Here is a 20,578-nt window from a genome sequence, read left to right on the forward strand (position 1 = left end):
GGGGGGCAATAGTGGTGTGTTTTATGGACCAACTGTAAGCTAAATATGCAATAATTTTTGCAGAGTGTGTACACATATAATTTTTGCAAATTGTGTACACTAAGTTTGCGTACATGTGTGCTTGGGGGGGGGGGGGTTGCTTAATACATCTTTATAGGTTTACTAGAGTTAGAATATTTCAAGTCTAAATAATGCTTTCAATATATTATATATACAATACACGAATGAATTCAAACAGGGCTAGCAATGTTACCAAATAACCATTATTGCAATCTGATTCAGCATTATAAATAAGCAATACTAGGCATAAAATACATATACACTGTACTACATGATAACAAAATATGGAATGCACAACAATGGAATACTTAGTAACATGAACAATAACGTATATTGGTCTAAAAATAGATATTAGCATTTGCAACAAGTGTGGAAAGGGCTGAAAATTGGGGGAAGGAAGGATGAAACATATGCACTGTTTTGCACAGCTTTGATTCATTTATTTTTACACTAGAATACACATATATTTGTTTAAGAAGTTCAGTGATTTTTTTAGTTTAATCTACATAAATATTCCAGAAAAAAAAATCAAAATCCAGAATATTTGGTGATTTTTCCTAAAAATAAATTGTGAAGCTTTCAGCTTTGACAGATACTTGAAATATAGCAAGGACTCTGATCCAGGAAGTCCCTATATCATGTAAATTGTCAGTTTTTACTGCATGCACAGAGTACTTAAAATCTGCACTTAAACACTTCTGCATCTTCAAAAATCATCTCAGACATTTTACAAATACATGCATCTTTAACAACATAAGATCAAATGCATCATTATGCCATTTTTTTTAACTTATTTTTTTCTTCATTGTTTAATATATGCTGCCTGTGTATATATACAATTAATACCTGCAGACCAAGCAGAGGTTAATTTTCTTTCCATACTGGAGTCCATTTTCACTGTCTTAATTGTACATAAAAAATAAATGAAGTAAAGCTCAAATACAGTCAGAAAAATCAATATAGGCTTTACACCTGTACAGTGTTCAATAGTTACTAGGAAATCATTAATCTTTGTAGGGGTTTCATTTTTGCTGTTTTCATGGTATAAAGAGAACCCGAATTCATGTGCCCCATGAAATGTTAAATTTCAAATAAGCCTACACACTACCTCAGCATTTCCTCAACCATGAAATCAAATCTCCATAACCAATATTTTTTCCTCAAGCCACAAAAATTTGACCCCTCGAAAACATGTCATTTTACAGTATAAACATTAATGGTCAACCCTTAAGAATTGTAACAAAACATTAGTTTACTCATTTCTGAAACCCTGTTCCCATGATGGCATATTTATATTTGACCATAGAATTTGAGTTTTATCATTAAAGATGCATTTTTAGTAAAAAAAAAAAAAATGTAATTTCTAAAAAAATCTTTATATACCTGTTTCTCTCATACTTGTTCAAAAGGTTGTGTACAGAAAAACAGAAAGACCAAAAAAAAAAAAAACAGGCATAAAGAACTTTGAATGTTTCAGATATTCTAAATATGCAACACTTTTCTTCTTTCATTGAACAACCCTTATGTCATTGCACTAACATACATTCTCTGAATTAGTACATGTAATGTGTATTAATAACAAAAAAAATCATAACATTATCCTTGCGTCATTCCAAACAAAGTTGAAAAAAAAAATCCGGAGAAATATTACAACGGTCACTACACACACACACACCAACCAGAATTGCACCATTGGTTATCACTCAATGTCACATAGACAAATCATCCCAGCATCAAGAGCTGTCACGTCCTTAGTACAGACAATCTAAAGGACTCTGACCTCTTTGGCACCAAAAGACTGGCCACTGAAAAATAAAATTGAATTGATTATCAGCATCGTTTCCATATTTGGAGAGATGCAAAACGTGGAGAATCAGACTGCAGTAATAGATTTTATTGAAATGAAAGCAAAAAAAATTTAATATATTCAATCAATGCAAAAAACATAAGGGAAGTATTTTTTCTGTCAAGCTATATTATTTACTTTTTCTTTATTTCCGTTACTCCTGTTCCAGGTTTTCACTAATTAAAAGCTTAAATTTACACAAATCCCGTAAGATGCATGTGTATATACCCATGAATAAGGGAGAGGAGCTCGTATGTCAAAACAACTTTTTCAACAATCCATTGTATAATATGTGTAAAATTTACTTTTAAGTAAAACACTTATAATGAACTGTCACGGACTAAAGATTTTGATTTGTTTATAATTCTTTATATCCAGTAACTTCATAATATGCTTATTAACTACAGTGAAAGAAAGACACTTTGCTGGCGTGAATTTATTATAAGCATTTTTCTTGTAACAAAGTCTCCAACTAAATGAATGTTCCGGTAATGTGTATCCCTAGGTGCACATCCATGCAAGTTTGGTTTGGTTGGACTTTATTTCTTGGGAATGGATCGTATAAAAACTTTGTTTCTTTCACCTGGAAAATGTAGGTCAGATCACACAGGTTGGTAAGATGCTGTGTACAAAGAATGGCTGGTAAATGTGAATCTCTAGATGCATCATCAAAGCAAGTTTGGTCCACATAGGATTTATAGTTACTTCTGAATAGACCTGATCTGAAAACTTTAATTTGGTCACTCATCTGGAAATGTAGTCAGACACAACACCTATTAAATGCAATTTAAGCAAATCTGGTAGGATGCATCCCTAGGGGCATCACTGCAAGTTGGTCAGCATAGGGCTTATTGTTACTAGGAAATGAACGTGCTCCAAATACATGTACTTTAACCTGGTCACTCATCCAGAAAATGGAGGTCAGATCAAGCATCCAAAGAAAGTCAAGTAGATGCATCATTCATGCAAGTTTAGATCACAAAAGGGCTTTAGTTACTTGAAGGATGTTTGTTACTATGCATCAAGAGATGCATTATCCATGCAAGTTTGGTCTCCAAAGGAATTACAGTTACTTGAGAATGGACCTACTCCAAAAACTTGAACACAGTCAATCATCTAGAAAATGGAGGGCAGATACAGATCAGAAGCATGACTAATAATTTGTGAGTGTATCCCTAGATACTTCATCCATACTAGTTTGGTCCAGATAGGGCTTATAGTTATTAAGGAATGGACCTGCTCAGATCCAGCATCCAAAGGAAGTCTGGATAAGCTCATCTCAGCCTTGTTGAGCTGAACTAAAAATGAATTCTACCGCAGATGCAGTTTGCATACCTACATGCTTGTTTGCTGCAAGACTAAGATAACATTAGTTTTTTTAGAACTGCATGAAATATGGAGATAATGAACAGTATTCAGGCTCAAAGTCCATTTAAACAATACAATTCGGGAGCAGAGCAAATTATGGACCTCCAAAAACATCAGAGGTGGGATCAGGTGCCATGGAGCAGTGAGTATCCCCTGCCCACCGGTCACACCTGCTGTGTGCTCCATGTCATGATCGGGAAAAAGAGAAAAACATGTTGACAATTCAGTATGTAAATAATGGCCTAACAATTAGTATGAAAATTGTAATTCAGTATTTGAGTTAATGATAGGTTGTATTTGCTAACAAGGTTATTGTATTCACCATAAAACTTGCGAAATGATGACTTCAAACAAGACTGTTTATATCCTTGTTTCATCAACTTGTTTGTCAATAGCTTGCCTCATTCTAGAAATTGTACATACATAGAGCATGCTCTTGTGTATCAAATCAACTGAGAGAAAAAAAACCCATATGCAGGTGATAAGGGTATATTGCAAGATAAGGGAAGCTGACGACTGAAAAATTGAAGTCATCATGTTTATCATAAAGCCTTGTTGTTAGGCTACCATTAAAGTCTTTTTCTGGTAAAATATTCAAAAATGAAACATATGTGTTAGATTCTGTGGTATTTTTTATTTCAAGCTCACTGGGATATATCAAGTTGACATATGAATGGAAGTAACTATTGTTAATTGATAAGATGTCGTTGATATATCTAAATGTCGAGTTGAAGACCACTGCAAGTGTTTTCTTCTTCTCATGTTGAAGTTTTTGAATTAATTCTGCTTCATATAAATACAAAAATAGGTCTGCTAATAAGGGGGGGGGGGTGCAATTGGTATCCATGGGAATTCAAACAGATTGTTGGATGACCTGATCTCCAAAAACTACACAGATATTGTCAATCAGAAACTCAAGCATCTTTTTAATATCAACTTCAGAGTACTTGTGTGTACAATAAAAAAGTTTTTTGAAAAATAGTTTTGCAAATGACCAATAACAAGGTAAATATATTTACGAGTTCCATTTTTATTGAAAAAGCAGCTGTCTATGATGTCAAAAAAGCATTAAGTTTTAATGGTTTTGGACCCATCTAGATACCCAAGTGACTCAGGTGACCTAAAAATGAATGAAATTCTGCCAAATAAATGAAGGGCTGGATAAACAGTATACTAATTCACTATCAAAATTCCCTTGTTCATAAAAACTAGTGACATAACCCTGATAATGATAAAGATCATTATACATAATTTGATTTGCCTCGATCTAGTTCCCCTATATCTGAAATATAGCAGACATTCAGTACAAATTTCATGTACATTCTGGGTCAATATATATGTATAAAAATACTTCATGCATAATTTCATGGTAAAAATGTAATTTTTGATCATAATTGTCTTTAATACCAGTATAAGATGAACTCACTTCAATAATGCATTGATACTTCTCAGAAGTTTAGTGTAACTTAATAAACAAAGTACATTAACCTCATAATGGTGAGAATATATATATGCAAGTACACAAATAAGCTTTATATGTGATTGCGGTGGTGTAAGAGACAGAAGCAAGAATTAGCAACATACTACAAATGGTATATGTATTACCACATATATTTTAACTTTGTTCAAAATGATAAGTGCGCATAGAGGCATACCGTTGTGTAAAATTACCTCACAATACTGGCACTGTTACATTTTTTATGCATTTAAAACAATAGTATTCAAATAAAGAGGTTATAGAAACAGTGGTTGCTTTGCACAGAGAAAAACAAGGATAAATATGATGAATCTATTGGAGTGACTGTGGAATATTGTTATTCATTGTTTTCAAAAACTGGTGCATTTGAATGTTTTAAAACGTTATTTCCATCCATTGAAACAAACTTTTAGTCATACTTTGCATAAACTAAGATACGAAATTTCCATGTTAGTTTTTCTTTTCAGTCTGTGCTTTGTGATTTGAAAGCTAGCTAAAACTAAAAAACAACTTGCCATATGATTGACTTAAGGATGTCCATGCATGAGGTTACATCATGGCACATGGGAAATTATTATTCTTTATTTAACATATACTCAACAAAGTATAGTTTATGACAAGAAGTATGATGCAAAATGATTTTGCCTTTTTGAAGTTCCTTAGAATATTTTCAAGATGTGACAGAAAAATATGTTAAAGTAACAATGTATTGTCAGTACTGAAACTTTGGTTATTTACCCATACAATTTCACAGCGAGAATGAATGATATTGCATATGCTGCATTAAGCAATTACGACTTATTGTGATTTAGTTATATAGTAACATAAGGGAGATGTTATTATACAAGAGGTCATACCTTTATTTACGATAGATCTGAGTGTCTGAAAAATTAGGTCTTGTTCTATTACTTTGTTGATAGTCCGTAACACTAAGCCATGCTTCTGTACATTAGAGTATGTACCAAGGAAATAAAATTAATATTTTGGATAATCTAAATATTTACAATAATATTGCTCTATGTAATAATAAAACAAATAAGTATGTAAATATAAGTCTGAAAGACAGGTTAAATTCTGATTGAATGTACTATATTAAAAATAAATGTAACACATATGAAATTGATATATTTAGATATTATAATAATATGTCTGCATATACATATAAAATTGTGTCTCTCACAATTTTTTCCTGAAATGAACTAAAAATCCTAACCATCACAGAGAATAAAACTTTAAATCAAGGTATATTCTTCATTTTAATCTTAAAAGTTTTAGACTTCAGATTTACTGAATGGCACTAAATCGTTGTTTTGATAATTTATAACATATTTATTTATCTCAACCAATCTGAATAAAATCAGATCCTCGTTGCTCCTTTTTAACGATATGTTGAAAGCAACATATTGTTAAAAAAGGAGCAATAAGATTCTCATTTTAATCACACTGTTATCTTATTAACATGTTTTAAAGAAAAACACTGTATACTTTTCAAGTGATAATTCATACACTAGCATGACTTGGAGTCCCAAAAATCCATGTAATGTGTACGCAATGTAAGGCGCAGCAAATTACGGCAATTCATGTAAGTACATGTAATTGTGCTTTAAAATAGAGCTAAATGGAAGAAAAACATGTAAATAAAAAAAAAAATTAGTAAATGATCAGCAATTCATTGAAAATATTACTGATTAATGTAGAGTCATTAGTAGTCCCGGCAAAATGGAATAATGCATTTTTTTTTAAATTAAGCATTTTCTTATCTGTCAGATAGCAAAAAAGAGTCTCAATTAAGCTTCGGGAACTAAACTTGCTTGAAATCATACAATACTACTAAATACTATAAAATCTGAAAAACTACCACACACTGAAAAAAAAAAAACTTTTCTACACTAAAGCCTTACATCTGCAGTAATTAAATATACATACATCGATTGTCCTGTGGTGTCATGGGCAGCTCTGTAACTCGTTGTAATGCACAAATCCATTGATTCATATCCTCGCGAGTCTCAGCACTGAGAATAAAGTCTCGTTCTGGAGTGTGGAGGGTAAACACGTAGCCCTGGGTATTACAGTTATCACTGCAGCCCATGCTCACTGAAAAATCCCCATCTCGATGCCCAATAAACACTTCTCCTTTTGGATAAGGATGCTGGAAAGAAATGTATTGAATAATAGATTTGTTCCTTATAGTGCCACTACTCGCAAAATTTAAGCTCTTTCTCTTTTTAAGTTAGGATTGTTATCAAGAAAAAATGCAAAATTAAGGAACTGCACCTTTTTAAGTGATCCTATTTTACTTATAGCATACATGCAATACTAGATATTTATACATATGGTCCATAACTTCATGATCAGATACTTCATTGTTTTCTTTCTTCCCTGCATTCATTTAATGTACATAGACATACTTTTTTCCCCATGGAACTAGTTTATGCTATGTAGACGGTCACAATTTTTTGCGGAAATTTGTCACTGTGTACTTAAAATGCATTAAGGACATGTAATAACAATCCAAGAAATCGGCATAATTTTCTACCCATGGATTGTACAGAAATTGTGATTCTGCAGAAATATGACTCTGTGGAAAAAAGTAAGTGTACAATATGTACTTCAGATTTAACTGCAGTTTGACTAATGATCAATTTCTAAAAAAAATAATTCCTTCTGCTTCTTTGTTGATGAATATATTACCAGAGGTTCTTCTAGATACATCAGTTTCCTTTTATCCAGTGTAAAAAATCTTTTTTTGAAAGGTTCATTTCTGGGACCCATTTTCTTTAACCAGCCCTCTAGAATAAAATCTCTAGTGAGTTCTTCTGCTAACTGAAAAATAAAGTAAGATATTAAATCTATTTTCAAAAGCCAATACACCGTTATGTAAGAGTGATATTCAAAGTCATGTAGATGGATGCATTAACTTTAAACTGTGTAAGAAAGAAATTAAAATCTACAATATATTTTTTCTGTCTAGAAATGTAAATATTTGTTTGGCAAGCAGGGTTTCATATACATGTACATGTACATGTACATGTAACTTTGGAACCATGCAGCTGGTTACTGCATCCATGGTTAACACTTTTGTAGGGTATTTACCCCTCGATCAGAAAACAACTCAACATTTTCAAAATGTAATAGTTCAGTGTAACAATTAAAACACATTTAATGCGACATTTTTCATCTGTTAATACTTGTATAAAAAATCCATAAAAATGAACCAATTTTAAAAATCTTCATTCGAATCTCACTCATGTCAGTTCCATATGCATAAGTTTTAGTTATCTATTCTTGAGTTTTTACACATGCAGTATTATTTTTATTTTTGTACAAACTGTATACCTGAAATTATAAAATTTCCAAAAATGTTAATTGCTTAAATGCATTCCTGTGCTAGAAACCCACTTTTCATGAAATATTCTAAGAGTTCTTTACCCCTCAGGAGCCCCTTCTCTCAAAATAAGTAGTTATTTATAAAGATACTTACATCTGCCTCCTCCCTGTCAGGGAAAGCCACTTTCTTCCTCTCTAGTTTGGCGGATCGGATAGCATTATACCAATCAACAGCATCCTGTTAACATATGGTAATATTATAAAAGGTACCAACAACATTCAAAAATACCTTTCCTATAAAAAAAACTAAATCTTTAATCCTTATACAGTCAAGAGAAAGTGGATTTTTTGGAGGGCTATCCCCCCCCCCCCCCCCCCCCCCCCGGTTTTGAAACCATTGCTCAAAGATAGTGACATTTTCAGCAACATCCTAAACAAGATAAGTCATCCAGATTCTTATTCTATCAAATACCAGTAACAAAGTTCAAATGCATAGACCTACAAAAATCTGGAATAACAAAGATTTCTTGTACAAAGTCAAAATCAGTTACCTTAGGGTCATCTGTATATACAAACAAGTTCCTTGTAGACCCTTTGGCAAAATAAGTGATCTGCATGCCATTAGGGTTACCAATTTTATCTGGGACAAAAACTATATTAATGTCATCTAGATTGATCTCTGCTTTTGGTTTCTCATCCTTTTTACTCTGAAAAAAAAAAGATCGAATAAAAATTTGTAAATTAATTAAATTCTTATCTCATATCAACTCATGTTAAGAATTTCAAATTACTGTGTACAATGAATAATTATACATATCTTGGAACTGAAAAGCAAGGTAACGTCATCGATAATGACTCACCCTTAATTTTTTGTTTTTTTATTTCTCCTTACTTTTTTTTTTTTTTGAACAATTTCTGGTTAGTAAAGTAATACATGTAAATTTTACTACTGTAACATTACTCCAACAATCTTAGGAAGCTGTCAGGAAGATATTATTTTAATTTAATCTACATGGGAAAATGAAACCCTCAAGAAGGATGTCCTTGATTGTTATGATAATTTTAGTATCAAAGCCATGTGCCTGACATGAATAATGTGATGTAATCTTTTAATTATTTAATAAGGAAGCTATTGGTCTTTTTCAACAGTGTACTTAATGTCTTAAAAAAAAAACAGTATTATATCATTGCAAAATCAGTAGTAACTTGAAGACTGCAATTTCCTTGGACAAAAATGAACAGAATAAAAAAGATAAATTACATGTCTATTTAAAATGCACAGTGTTATTTCTTTACTAGAAAAGAAAATAATACATGAGAAAAGTCAACTTTCTTGAAACTTTTTTTCATAAATGAAATGAAATGACAATGTATAAATGTACTAGACTGCTGCGTTTTTCTTATCCCTGATCCGCTGCATTCTGAGAAAGTTTCACTTCCTTATGATCAAATTTATAATATTTCCTTATATTCTGCGCTAAGAGCGCTAGAAATCAGTCTATAATGTGACAACCAAGTAAATGTCAAAAGTAACATCAAGATTTCTTTCTGTGTTTTTGGACTGGATGCAGGGTCTTTAAGATTAGGGAAATGACCACCAAAACTAAAAAACTGACCAGTCAGCGAGGGCCCTTCTACGGGATGTGCATCTATGATGGTGAAAATGGAGGAATATATAACTTATCAATAAAGAAGAATTAAAAAGAAAATTTAAAAATATATAAGAATTAAAACAAGTACTGTACTATGAAAATGTAAAGAGTAAAGATATCTGCTGTATAACAGAATAATTTTATTATCCAACTAATGTTAAAAAAAATTTAATAGTCCATAAATGATGTATTTACATAAGGCAATTATGAAAAGATAGTTTTGATTAAATGTGTATTTGAACCAGAATAAAGAATGCATTATATTAAATGCCACCTTCATCAAAACCAAAAATTACTTGCAGACAGAGGTGTTCATTCATAATCTTAATGTAACAGATAAAGATTAGGCTCTAGATCTTCTGCAGCAGACATTATTTTTAATCCTCAGGTACTCAAAGGTAAAATGTATGAGAAAGTGTAACTTGATACAGGTAAAATTAAAAATATTGATGAAGAGTGTGAAACAACTACTGTAATTATGAAATTTAAAGACATTTCCTAAAAAAACAGAATGATATTTTTATCCAACTGCCTGTAATAAATAAACAGTATCCCCGCAGTGCATTCGCAAAAAGCAGTCAAAATCATCACTTTAGTTATACATATTTTTTACAATTCCTTAAAAATAACATTTATAAAAATGTATTTGAACCAGAATGAAGTGAGCATTTTATAAAATGCCAGCCTTTCATGAATGCAAACATTGTCCAGGTCTGACCTTTCAAACCAAAAATCACTAGCAGAGAGATGCTTCTTAATGTGACAGATAAAAATTAGGCTTTTGATTTTCCACAGCAGGCAAAATAAATAATTTATCCCTGCATGGGGATTTACTGCAGCTTTTGAAAGTTGATGGTAGGAAAAATTATTTCTCTTTACCAATTCATTCTTACATAAAGAATGGCATTTATCCCTCTACTCCAGCTCTTAATTGGATGACATACAGAAATCAAACTTGATATCAAAATATGCCATGCCCATAGTAAAAACATACCAAATCTGAACTGAATAATCTTTAAAAAAGTTATTAGGAAAAAGCAGAAAAATTGAGGATGAACAGAATGAAAAAGGGACAGACAGACAGAGTGATCACTATAAGGCACCTGCAATTTCTTGCAAGGCACAACTAGAAATACATTGTATGTCCATAGGACATGAATGCCCTGTCTAGGATTCAATAGTAATGCAACATGAAGATTCGTATTAGTGTTAAAGTTGAATGAAAATATCTTGAATTTTCTTTAAAACTGAGATTTGTCACAATAAATCGCATCTATCTTTCAATAATTTTGAAGTAAAGAGGTGAATTTATCCATTTGAAGAGCCTGCTTAGAATTATTTCCAATAGTTAATTTGCCAATTATAAAATTTGAAGAGGCAATTTCTGATCATTGAAATGAGAGTAAATCACCTCCTTATTGAAAACACTGAATAATAAAGTCAAAGGTCACTCAGAAGGTCAAGTTGAAAAATTTGGACACAGATGATAAATTCTCATCATATTATATCATTCTCATCATATCATCCATATGTATCAGTATATGTGTTTAGATAAAGTTATCCTGAATAGTTTCTTTGAAACTGAGCTAAATGCAAATTTAGGAAAGGTAAGGTCAAGGTCAAAGGGAAGGTTAAGATAAAAAAAATCTTGATGCAGTTCAGTAGCACTCACCAAAATTTATCACCATATGAAGTTTGATAAAAAAAAAAACTCTATTTGTTTCTTCAAATGAGCTAAACACGAATTAGAAAAAAGTGAGGTAATGGTCAAAAGGAAAGTCAAATTCAATTTTTTCAAGCAGTTGAATAGCTCTCACTAATATATATCAGCATATGAAGTTTGATAAAAATATCTTGAATAGTTTCTTTGAAACTGGGCTAAACACAAATTTAAGAGAGTGATGTCAAGGTCAAGGGAAAGGTCAAAGTCAATAAATGTTGATGCAGTTGAATAGCTCTCATCAATTTGTATCAGCGTATGAAGTTTGATAAAAAAAAATCTCTGTTTGTTAATTTCTTCAAAAGTGAGCTAAAAACAAACTAAAGAAAAGTGAGGTCAAGGTCAAAAGGAAAGTCAAATTCAATTTTTCTCAAGCAGTTGAAAAGCTCTCACTAATATGTATCAGCATATGAAGTTTGATAAAAATATCTTGAGTAGCTTCTTTGAAATTGAGCTAAATACAAAGAATGAGGGTGCTTTTGATTGGCATTCGGCAGGAATCTGGGCGCACTTGAAAAGTGAAAATTTCATTGATCTGTCACATGAAATTTTAGCATTCTTTTGATATATTTGGTTCCTGTGAAATAGGAAAGGGAAATATTTTCCCGATATTGTATTCTGATTTCCTAAAAAAGAACTCGAAAATTGGCTAGATGGGTCATTTGGTACAAAATGTTAGATTTTGAAACACGTTTTTCTAAAAATTTGCTATCTCTGGGTTATCTCTCCATGATTTTATAAGCTATTTGTGTGCATTTTAATTCAAAGAAACTAACAAACATTTGTCAAAAATGGAGAGAAGACCCAGAGACAATAAAAAATGTACTTTTTCTAAAAAAAATTCCAATGTGTAAATGCGGTGCTTCATTGTCGCTTTAAAAACCACAAAGTGTGTGGAGCGGTGATAGCTTAGTAGTATGCGTTACCCGTCTAGTGCACTAATAAAGAAATATTTTTGGTTCGATCCTCGCATGGAGCGTTAACATTTTTTTAGTACAAACAATCAATTCTTTTGTCAGTTTAATTTTATGTACTGATTTATTTTCAAATAGATAAATTCTGGTTCTGTTGCACTGAAAGCTAAAGCAATTCTTCCAACCTACTTATACTTTAATATATACATGTAATTGCATTTAACTTATATACCCGATAGGTGTTTCTTGTTTATGTGAAGCGTTACTAAATTTTACATGTAGTATTTATTAAGATAAGCAGACTGATATATTAAATTCGACAAAGTATTTCAAACATGTAAAATGTAACATTTTTCCCATGTGCGTAACTTTGTAAAGTGTGCCCAGCTGTGGTCAGTCGACCAAATCGTAGACATTTAAACTATAAATGTTTCGTACGCCTTATTCCTGCAGATCACACGCCAAACACTCCCATCTTCTTTAAGAAAAGTGAGGTCAAGGTCAAAAGAAAGGTAAAAAAAAAATGTTGATGCAGTTGAATAGCTCTTACCAATATGTATCAGGATACAAGGTATGATAAAAATATCTTGAATATTGAAACTGAGCTAAAAGCAAAGTTTGATGGATGGACAGAAAGATAGAAGACAGACATGACAAACACCATATAAAAATCCTTAAATCAGATAATATAGGAAAAATATTTTAAATTGTTGCTTCACTTTCAATGCAACAAAGTAAAGGTATTTAATGCATGTACATGTATTTTTAAAGAAGTTGAAGTTACAATAATTTTTAAGATCCCTGTGTTTAATGAATCGATAAACTATAAATGTATTATATCTAGCGTGTGCAATATTTGGTGGATATAGATTCTTGAACACATTAGCGTAAGTTTTAATTTAGTGCATTTTTAACTTCTTATTAATGTGAATATGTGCAAGACATTTGGCCTTGTACTTGAATTAGCAGAAGTTGCTTTCTGCTAAAGGCACTAAAAAGAATAAACAGACTAATGTAATACATATACAGTAAAAATATTAAAATAGATAGACAAAACATTCAATTTTTACTTACTACTAGATGACGTATACACCCTAAAACACACTTACATTTTCCTTTGCAAAGTAAGACAATGTATTGTTTTCCCTGGATAGAATAAATTTCCTCTTCTGAAATTTCCGATCATCTCTTCCTTTTTTCCACATGATGCCCTCTTTCAATGGACAGTTGTATCCAGTGGGAACATCTGGTGTTTTGAATTCTAACCTACTGTATTTGGCTTTGATGAATTCTGATTTTAATACTCTACAAATAAGAAAATATGTTATAACAGCATTCATCATGCTCACTTTTTTTTTATGTAACACTGACTGTGTTTTAAATACAACCACCTCAAATATACTGAGAATCTTTAAATTTTCTTTTAAATTTACACTCATTTTTCACACTTCTGAAACTTGTATTATTTAGAACCATGATATTTTTTTCCCTCTGACTCAGTGCAAGTCAGCATACTAGTAACTACTGATACGGTATGAATCAATTCCTTAGTCCTTACAACCCAGATACAAAAGGATGTTAAAATACTCACTCCACATCGTTATGATGTGGCTTTCTGTAATAGGGAGGAATGAACTTTTCATACTCTTCATTCACTATTGTATTTCCCTTCTCTGACATCACCTGCAAATCCAATCAAAGTACTAAAAGTACTCCATGATGGAGGTTCTACATATTTTAACTAAATTTAACACATTGAATATAACTATAATGTGATATACATTATTTGTGATATTAAATGATCTTTTACCTAACACTGTGAATGTTAAACTAGCATACCAAACATTGAAGAAATCAAAGGTATAAAATATTCTGCAGTCTTCTTCTAGTGTGTAAAATACAGGAACAAATTAATGATATCTAAAAAGCTACAATTTTAAAAGCTATTCCTTTGATTAAAATGGGCACATAATCAATATCAATGCATCAAAATTTCAAAATTAATCTGTCTATAAAAGCAATTTTACTCTGTATATACTTTTATGAATAAAGCATATTCAGCAAATATTCACCTAAAAGAAAAATCTTGATACAAATGTTCTGTTTAAGTTTTATAGATATCCTTATGTTTAAAAGATGTGCACAAATCTGCTTAAATAAATACGGTTATCTGCTCTAATATTATTCTGTATGAATACAGCTGGCATTATTTATATTTCTCTACATACCCGGAGTTTAGCACTATCTAGTATCTGTAACCAGAAGTATCTGACAAGACTTTAGCTCTACTGGTTTGTACTTATAACAAAGGAAGAGAAAGGCAGTGCTTCAACTTAAAACTATGACAACACCAAAAAACAGAATAATGATCTTTGGTTGAGTCTCTTTGTGTAGCAAGTTTATTGAATTTGATTAGATTTGTAGGAGGAGTAGCCTTTTGAAAGAATTTCACAGAAATTTCTGGTTTTAATAATCACTGCATCATCAATATCAAAAATCAATGGACAGAATTATGTATCTCTGAGTGTTGTCTTCTTGTGTACAAAGTTTTAATGAAATCAGTTCAAACCTGTATGAAGAGAAGTGTTTTGAAAGAATTTCATAAATATTCTATTTTTAGTAACCATGGCGATACTGTTCATTGAAATCAAAGCACAATAATCATTAGAATTATGTTTCTTAGTCTACATATGTACAACAAATTTATTGAAATCAGACAAAAATTGTAGTAGGAGTAGCATTTCAGCAGAATATTCAATTTTTAGTAACCATGGCAATACTGTTCATTAAAATCAAAAAGTTATTCATAGAATTATGTATCTTAATGTAGTCTACCTATGTAGAAAGCTGAAGGAGGAGTAGTGTTTTCAAAGAATTTCACAGGAAATTTCTATTTTAGTCTACTTGTATATAGACAATTTTATTTAAATCAGACTAAAACTATAGGAGGGGTACCCTTTCGAAAGAATTTCATAGGCAATACATCCATGGAAATTAAAAAACCAATATAAAGAATTATCTTGGTGAAGTCTTCTTGTGTACCAAGTTATATTGAAATCAGACTAAACTGTAGGAGGAGTAGCATTTTTGAAGAAAAAAAATTACAGACAGACAATGTACACCTTACCATCGCATTAGCTGTTCTAATCTCTGACTAGTAGAACTAAAAATCAACAATTATAAACAAATATGCCACTAGTTGATGTCCATTATATATACTGGTGAGCTTCAGGGTAGCAACAGTAAAAAGTCACCAGGCCTACTGACCTCATTCTTGAATTACTTGTATTATTGTCATTCACTTGTCATTAAATTAGGCATAAAAGTTCGTTACATTTCTAAATGTTACAATTGCTTGACACAATAATCTTTTATGTTGGCACATAATTAAGCCCCTACCAGTCTGAGAGCTAGAAAATTCAATATTTTAATAGTGAAGAAAAACTTCTCTCACAATGTTACACATTATTCAACCAAACTAAAAATCTGTGGGTGCATGAATGATTAGATGGATGTTCACGCATTAATAACTTTATAAATAACCAAATTTCTTTCTATACAGGAAGTTTTCAGTCAAAATATGAATGATCTACAAGTACACCACTGTACATTGTATTCTGAAGTGTCCAGTTCATATTTCAAACAATGAGGCTTATTTAAGCAGTTTTTTTGTTAATTACCTTTGGCTTAACTTATGCAAATGAAAAAAAAAATGGTTTATTGTTGCTTAAAGCTTAAATATACTGACAATTCATTGCTAACATATGCTGAAGATTATAGCTTAACATACCGGTATTCTGAAGTTTTGTAGCTTACTCAGAGCTAGACATTAACGCTTGTTTCCTTGGCTAGTAAAAGTGAAAAAAATCACAGACAAGTGAATATTGCTTGGCATTTGTCTGACAAGTGCTTTTTTCATGAAGTCTCCAATTCATAATAAGAATGACTGGTGAAAAGTTTATCTGTAATTTAGTTCATAAAAACCGAACTTCGATCCCGATATCAATTGCTATGTAATTGAGTTCACACTACATCAGGATCAAAGTTCACTAACTGCACACTGCAAAGACATGGATCTTACAGAGTTTGGATTCTGTTTGATGTTGACAGTTTCACTTGCAAAAATTTATGTTGTTGTCAGAACAGATAAAATTTTGTTTTATGTGTTTGTTGTATTTATCAACAACATCACAAATCGATCAAGCACTTATATAATGGACTTTATTCTAATTAATAGTTTTCAAGTTGACAGTATTAGATCTTTATTGAAAAAAATTTCAGACAAGCGAAGTTGAAGTTCGGACAAGTAAATGTCTTGGTCACTTGTCCGAATGGACAAGTACTGGTAGGTAAAAAAGTTAATGAGGAGCCCTGTTACTTAAGGTGAATTTTATAACTTACCTGAACTTGGTCTCCATCCCAGATATCCAGTCTGATAGATTTCACTCGACTCACATCTGTACCAAATCCTCGATGTACCCCAGAACAATCCAAACAAATAAATACTCCTATGTTACAAGATGCCCACTCTGGATCTGCAAAATAACAATGTTTTAGAAATCAATTAAGACATTCTCCTAGAACTAAGCAATGAACAAGAAAATAACTCTCTTCCTCTGATGAACATTCATCAATGTCAAACTTACTCATGTTACTAGGAACTGCTTAAGGCTACCTAATCTCTGTCCACAAGAAAACAGCTTTAGATTTAAGCAAAGCATCTGAGAATAAAAGCCATACTTTATCCTCATTTCCAGTATCTCCTGATACATGTAAAAGGTCCCACCTTAGACTGTCAATCCATCAACACATGCACCTCAGATTGTAAATCCATTGACACATGCACCTCAGATTGTCAATCAGTTGACACATTCACCTCAGACTGTCAATCCATCAACACATGCACCTCAGATTGTCAATCCATTAACAAATACACCTCAGATTGTCAATCAGTTGACATGTGCACCTCAGACTATTAATCTATCAACACATGCACCTCAAATTGTCAATTCATTGACACATGCACCTCAGATTGTCAATCGGTTGATACATGCACCACAGAATGTCAATCTATCAATACATGCACCTCAAATTGTCAATTCATTGACACTTGCACCTCAGATTGTCAATCGATTGACACATGCACCTCAGAATGTCAATCAAGTGACACATGCACCTCAGATTGTCAATCCATTGACACATGCACCTCAGATTATCAATCTGTTGACACATACATCTCAGATTGTCAATCGGTTGAAACTTAAAGTGGGAAAGTCCAGAACATATAATCCCATACCCCATATCTTTCCCATTTCAATTGAAGGGCATAAAATATATTTCTCATAAATTTTAATAGGGTAATTTTTTTTTAAATGTTAGAATTTGGTTCCATTTACCATGTTTCCCAATGAAAATTTAACAGAAATATTAAAGCTTTATTTGTAGGTCCTACTTTTTTCAGAATTGATCTTAAAAAATAACATTTTTACATGCAATTAATGTTATTCTGCATAAATACATATTCTTATTATTATTTGTTGAAATTTTGCATAGGTAAAAATATATTATATGCAGAACAGTTTGTTATATTATCTTGCTTTGAATCAAAGAACTAGTCTTAGTAATTGGTGTGAAGATTGTAGGGCTGCGTATTTAACAAAAAATTTCGATACGATACAATATTTTATAAGGCGATATGCGATATATTGGATTCTTTAACAAGTCCATCAAAAAGTCATATATATATCACTTAATGCATAAATTTTATAAAAACTAAATGCTTTATAATCCATTTGGTAGTTTTTGTCTCATGGGCATTAAAAATATACCCTTCAAATTCAAACATTAACAACTATAAACCAACATGTTGAAATACAGTTATCTATGTATTACTAATTATTTAAGATGTGCTATCTCCTTAATGTTTATATGATTATTGATCAGTTTTAATTAAAAAACAGTTAAATATAGTCTTCAGTGATTGAAATTCCCAATTTTTCCTAAAATTGTATGAAAAACCACTACACTGATACGTATTGAAGTAAAATTTTTGCTACGATACATTCCTGAATATCGATATGTATCGTTATATCGATACCTAGCCCTAGCAGATTTTCTTAAAATGATAGATGACCTCAAGAAAAGATAGCGGGAGGAGGACTCAAAGAGACTCTCCAACATGTCCAATGGACCTAGCCTGCAGCCTGATCAATTTAATGTATTGTATTTAATATATAAAAGGAATATACTTTGTTTAAATTAGAATATTCACTCGATAAGAATAACCTTTTCTTTTTAAGTTAATAGGTGTGTATTAGCATATCTTTATTGTTAGAATAAATAGTAAATTTGATCATTGATAAATGTTATTTAATGTGCACGAGGAAGGGGGAAGCCTGGTTACCTACTTGTCACGAAACAGCTGTTAGCACTCTATTTCTGAACTTTTTTTTTCTAGAATACATGTTAACATATTATTGTCATAACCAGTCATCTCTAGTCAGATTGCATCTTTTTTTTTTAAATTGGTATGAATTAAATGATTTGAATGCAATAAATACAACCTATGGTTCACTATTGTGAGCTTGTAAGACCTTTTCTTGCCTTTTGAAGAAAATTGAAGGGCATAAAAATATATTGTCATTTGTGTTGAACTTAACATGAAATATACAAAAACAAAACAAAAATAACTCTTTTTTTTCTTTATCTGCTTAAAATATGAATTTAAGGGCCTTATCTACATTTGTAGGTGTTGTGTACTAGAGAACACTTGTACATACTTCAGTTGGAGTATTTAAGCTCTGTTTTCGTTATAGAACAAAATTAATTTTCCTTGTTAGCCTTTTCTGTCAAATAAACACTATAAATAATTTGAAATATACATGATAAATATATCCAAATATAACATCAATGTTTGAGTCAAGTTTCAGTTTATATATTCTGTATGTAAGCTAAAATCATGTTAATAGATGATTAAAAATATCTGGCAGGAACCTTTTTTTTTTAATTTCAACAGAACTGGCTCTTAAATATACCTGTACACAGATAAATTAAAGTTTACTTACTTTAAAAAAAAATATTATGTTGCCTTGAAGGAAGTTGGGTGCCAATATATTTGTTATTGGTATACCTATAATTTTGTCAGATGTACACTTTTTTATTCAACATATCAAATCAATTTATGATAGTGTACACTCAGTCTGTTACGTGTAGGACAGAGCTTCTACTTTTTACTCCGAGTCAAATGCATTATATTTCTGCGTCTTAATTGAAATGTATGGCTGGACAGGGACTTTAACCCAGGACCTCTGAATCATTGGTCAGATGTTCTACCAACTGAGTTACCCAAGCCAATATCCACAGCCAAAACCATTACATTCTTTCCTCCTTAAATTGTCTTTGCCCTCGAAAAAACACAACCCAACTTCTTATTGCCCCTGGCAGGACTTTTACCTGCAAGTCAAGGGGTGGTCAACGGCACCAAATTATGTAATAGGAAAGGAAAATATGTATGGCTGGACCTGGAATTGAACCAGGGACACCTGCATCACTAGTCAGGTGCTCTACCAATTAAAATGAATTTAAACCATTAGTGAATTTAATTTAAAAAAAACAATTGCACTAATAGATTTGTAACCCATAGTATTTAACAGGAAGGGAGAAAATGCACCAGACCCAACCACGAATGGCACAAAATCTTTCATTAAGACATTATTATTATTATTTATATTTTTTCATTGAACATGTTTAATATTTTTTAAATACAAATAAATAAAATCCCACAAGAAAATGTGACATTTCAATACTGACGTTGTTCCACTTTCAAAACTGTGCCATGCAATGGACAATACCTTATTTATGTTTAATAATTAACTAATTAATAATACATTTAAAAGACTAACGTTACTTTTCAACAAACGGAATACTATGATACACCAAGTATGTGATGATACGAAAATTACATGAAGTCTGTCAGATCTGTTATATAGTGTACGAAAACAAAATTCCATGCTACATACTTTCTTTTCCACAGTCTGCACATACGCCGTTTCCTGGTCTTCGAAGCAATTCCTCAAGAAACTTCTTGTGTTCCGCCATCTTGTAGAGCTACCTTCCGTAGCTACTATTTTTAATTTGGAGATTCACCTTGTGACATCATAGATGCTAAATTTAGAAAATTATTTATTTGTTGAGTAATTTGAACAAAAGGATATT

At 31.5% G+C, this 20,578-nt stretch overlaps 1 protein-coding gene across 2 annotated transcripts; it reads right to left on the reverse strand.

Annotated features, from left to right (window-relative positions):
• Window positions 1-3: 3 nt before the first annotated feature.
• LOC133184309 (arf-GAP with dual PH domain-containing protein 1-like) lies at window positions 4-20,521 on the reverse strand. Of its 2 annotated transcripts, XM_061319329.1 has the most exons (10): window positions 20,383-20,521; window positions 16,766-16,899; window positions 13,956-14,047; window positions 13,474-13,669; window positions 8,630-8,785; window positions 8,233-8,316; window positions 7,443-7,574; window positions 6,678-6,900; window positions 5,609-5,633; window positions 4-1,865 (listed from the first exon to the last, which is right to left on the reverse strand). In XM_061319329.1, the coding sequence occupies exons 1-9, from the start codon at window positions 20,459-20,461 to the stop codon at window positions 5,611-5,613; spliced, it is 1,119 nt and encodes a 372-aa protein (XP_061175313.1). In that variant the 5' UTR covers window positions 20,462-20,521; the 3' UTR covers window positions 4-1,865; window positions 5,609-5,610. The 2 variants fall into 2 exon arrangements, with proteins under 2 accessions (XP_061175313.1, XP_061175312.1); XM_061319328.1 differs by lacking the exon at window positions 5,609-5,633.
• Between the last annotated feature and the right edge of the window lie 57 nt (window positions 20,522-20,578).

This window comes from Saccostrea echinata, unplaced genomic scaffold (assembly GCF_033153115.1).
Source record: "Saccostrea echinata isolate AGI-Se365-2 ecotype Australia unplaced genomic scaffold, CSIRO_AGI_Sech_v1 ptg000010l, whole genome shotgun sequence".
NCBI classification, from domain to species: domain Eukaryota; kingdom Metazoa; phylum Mollusca; class Bivalvia; order Ostreida; family Ostreidae; genus Saccostrea; species Saccostrea echinata.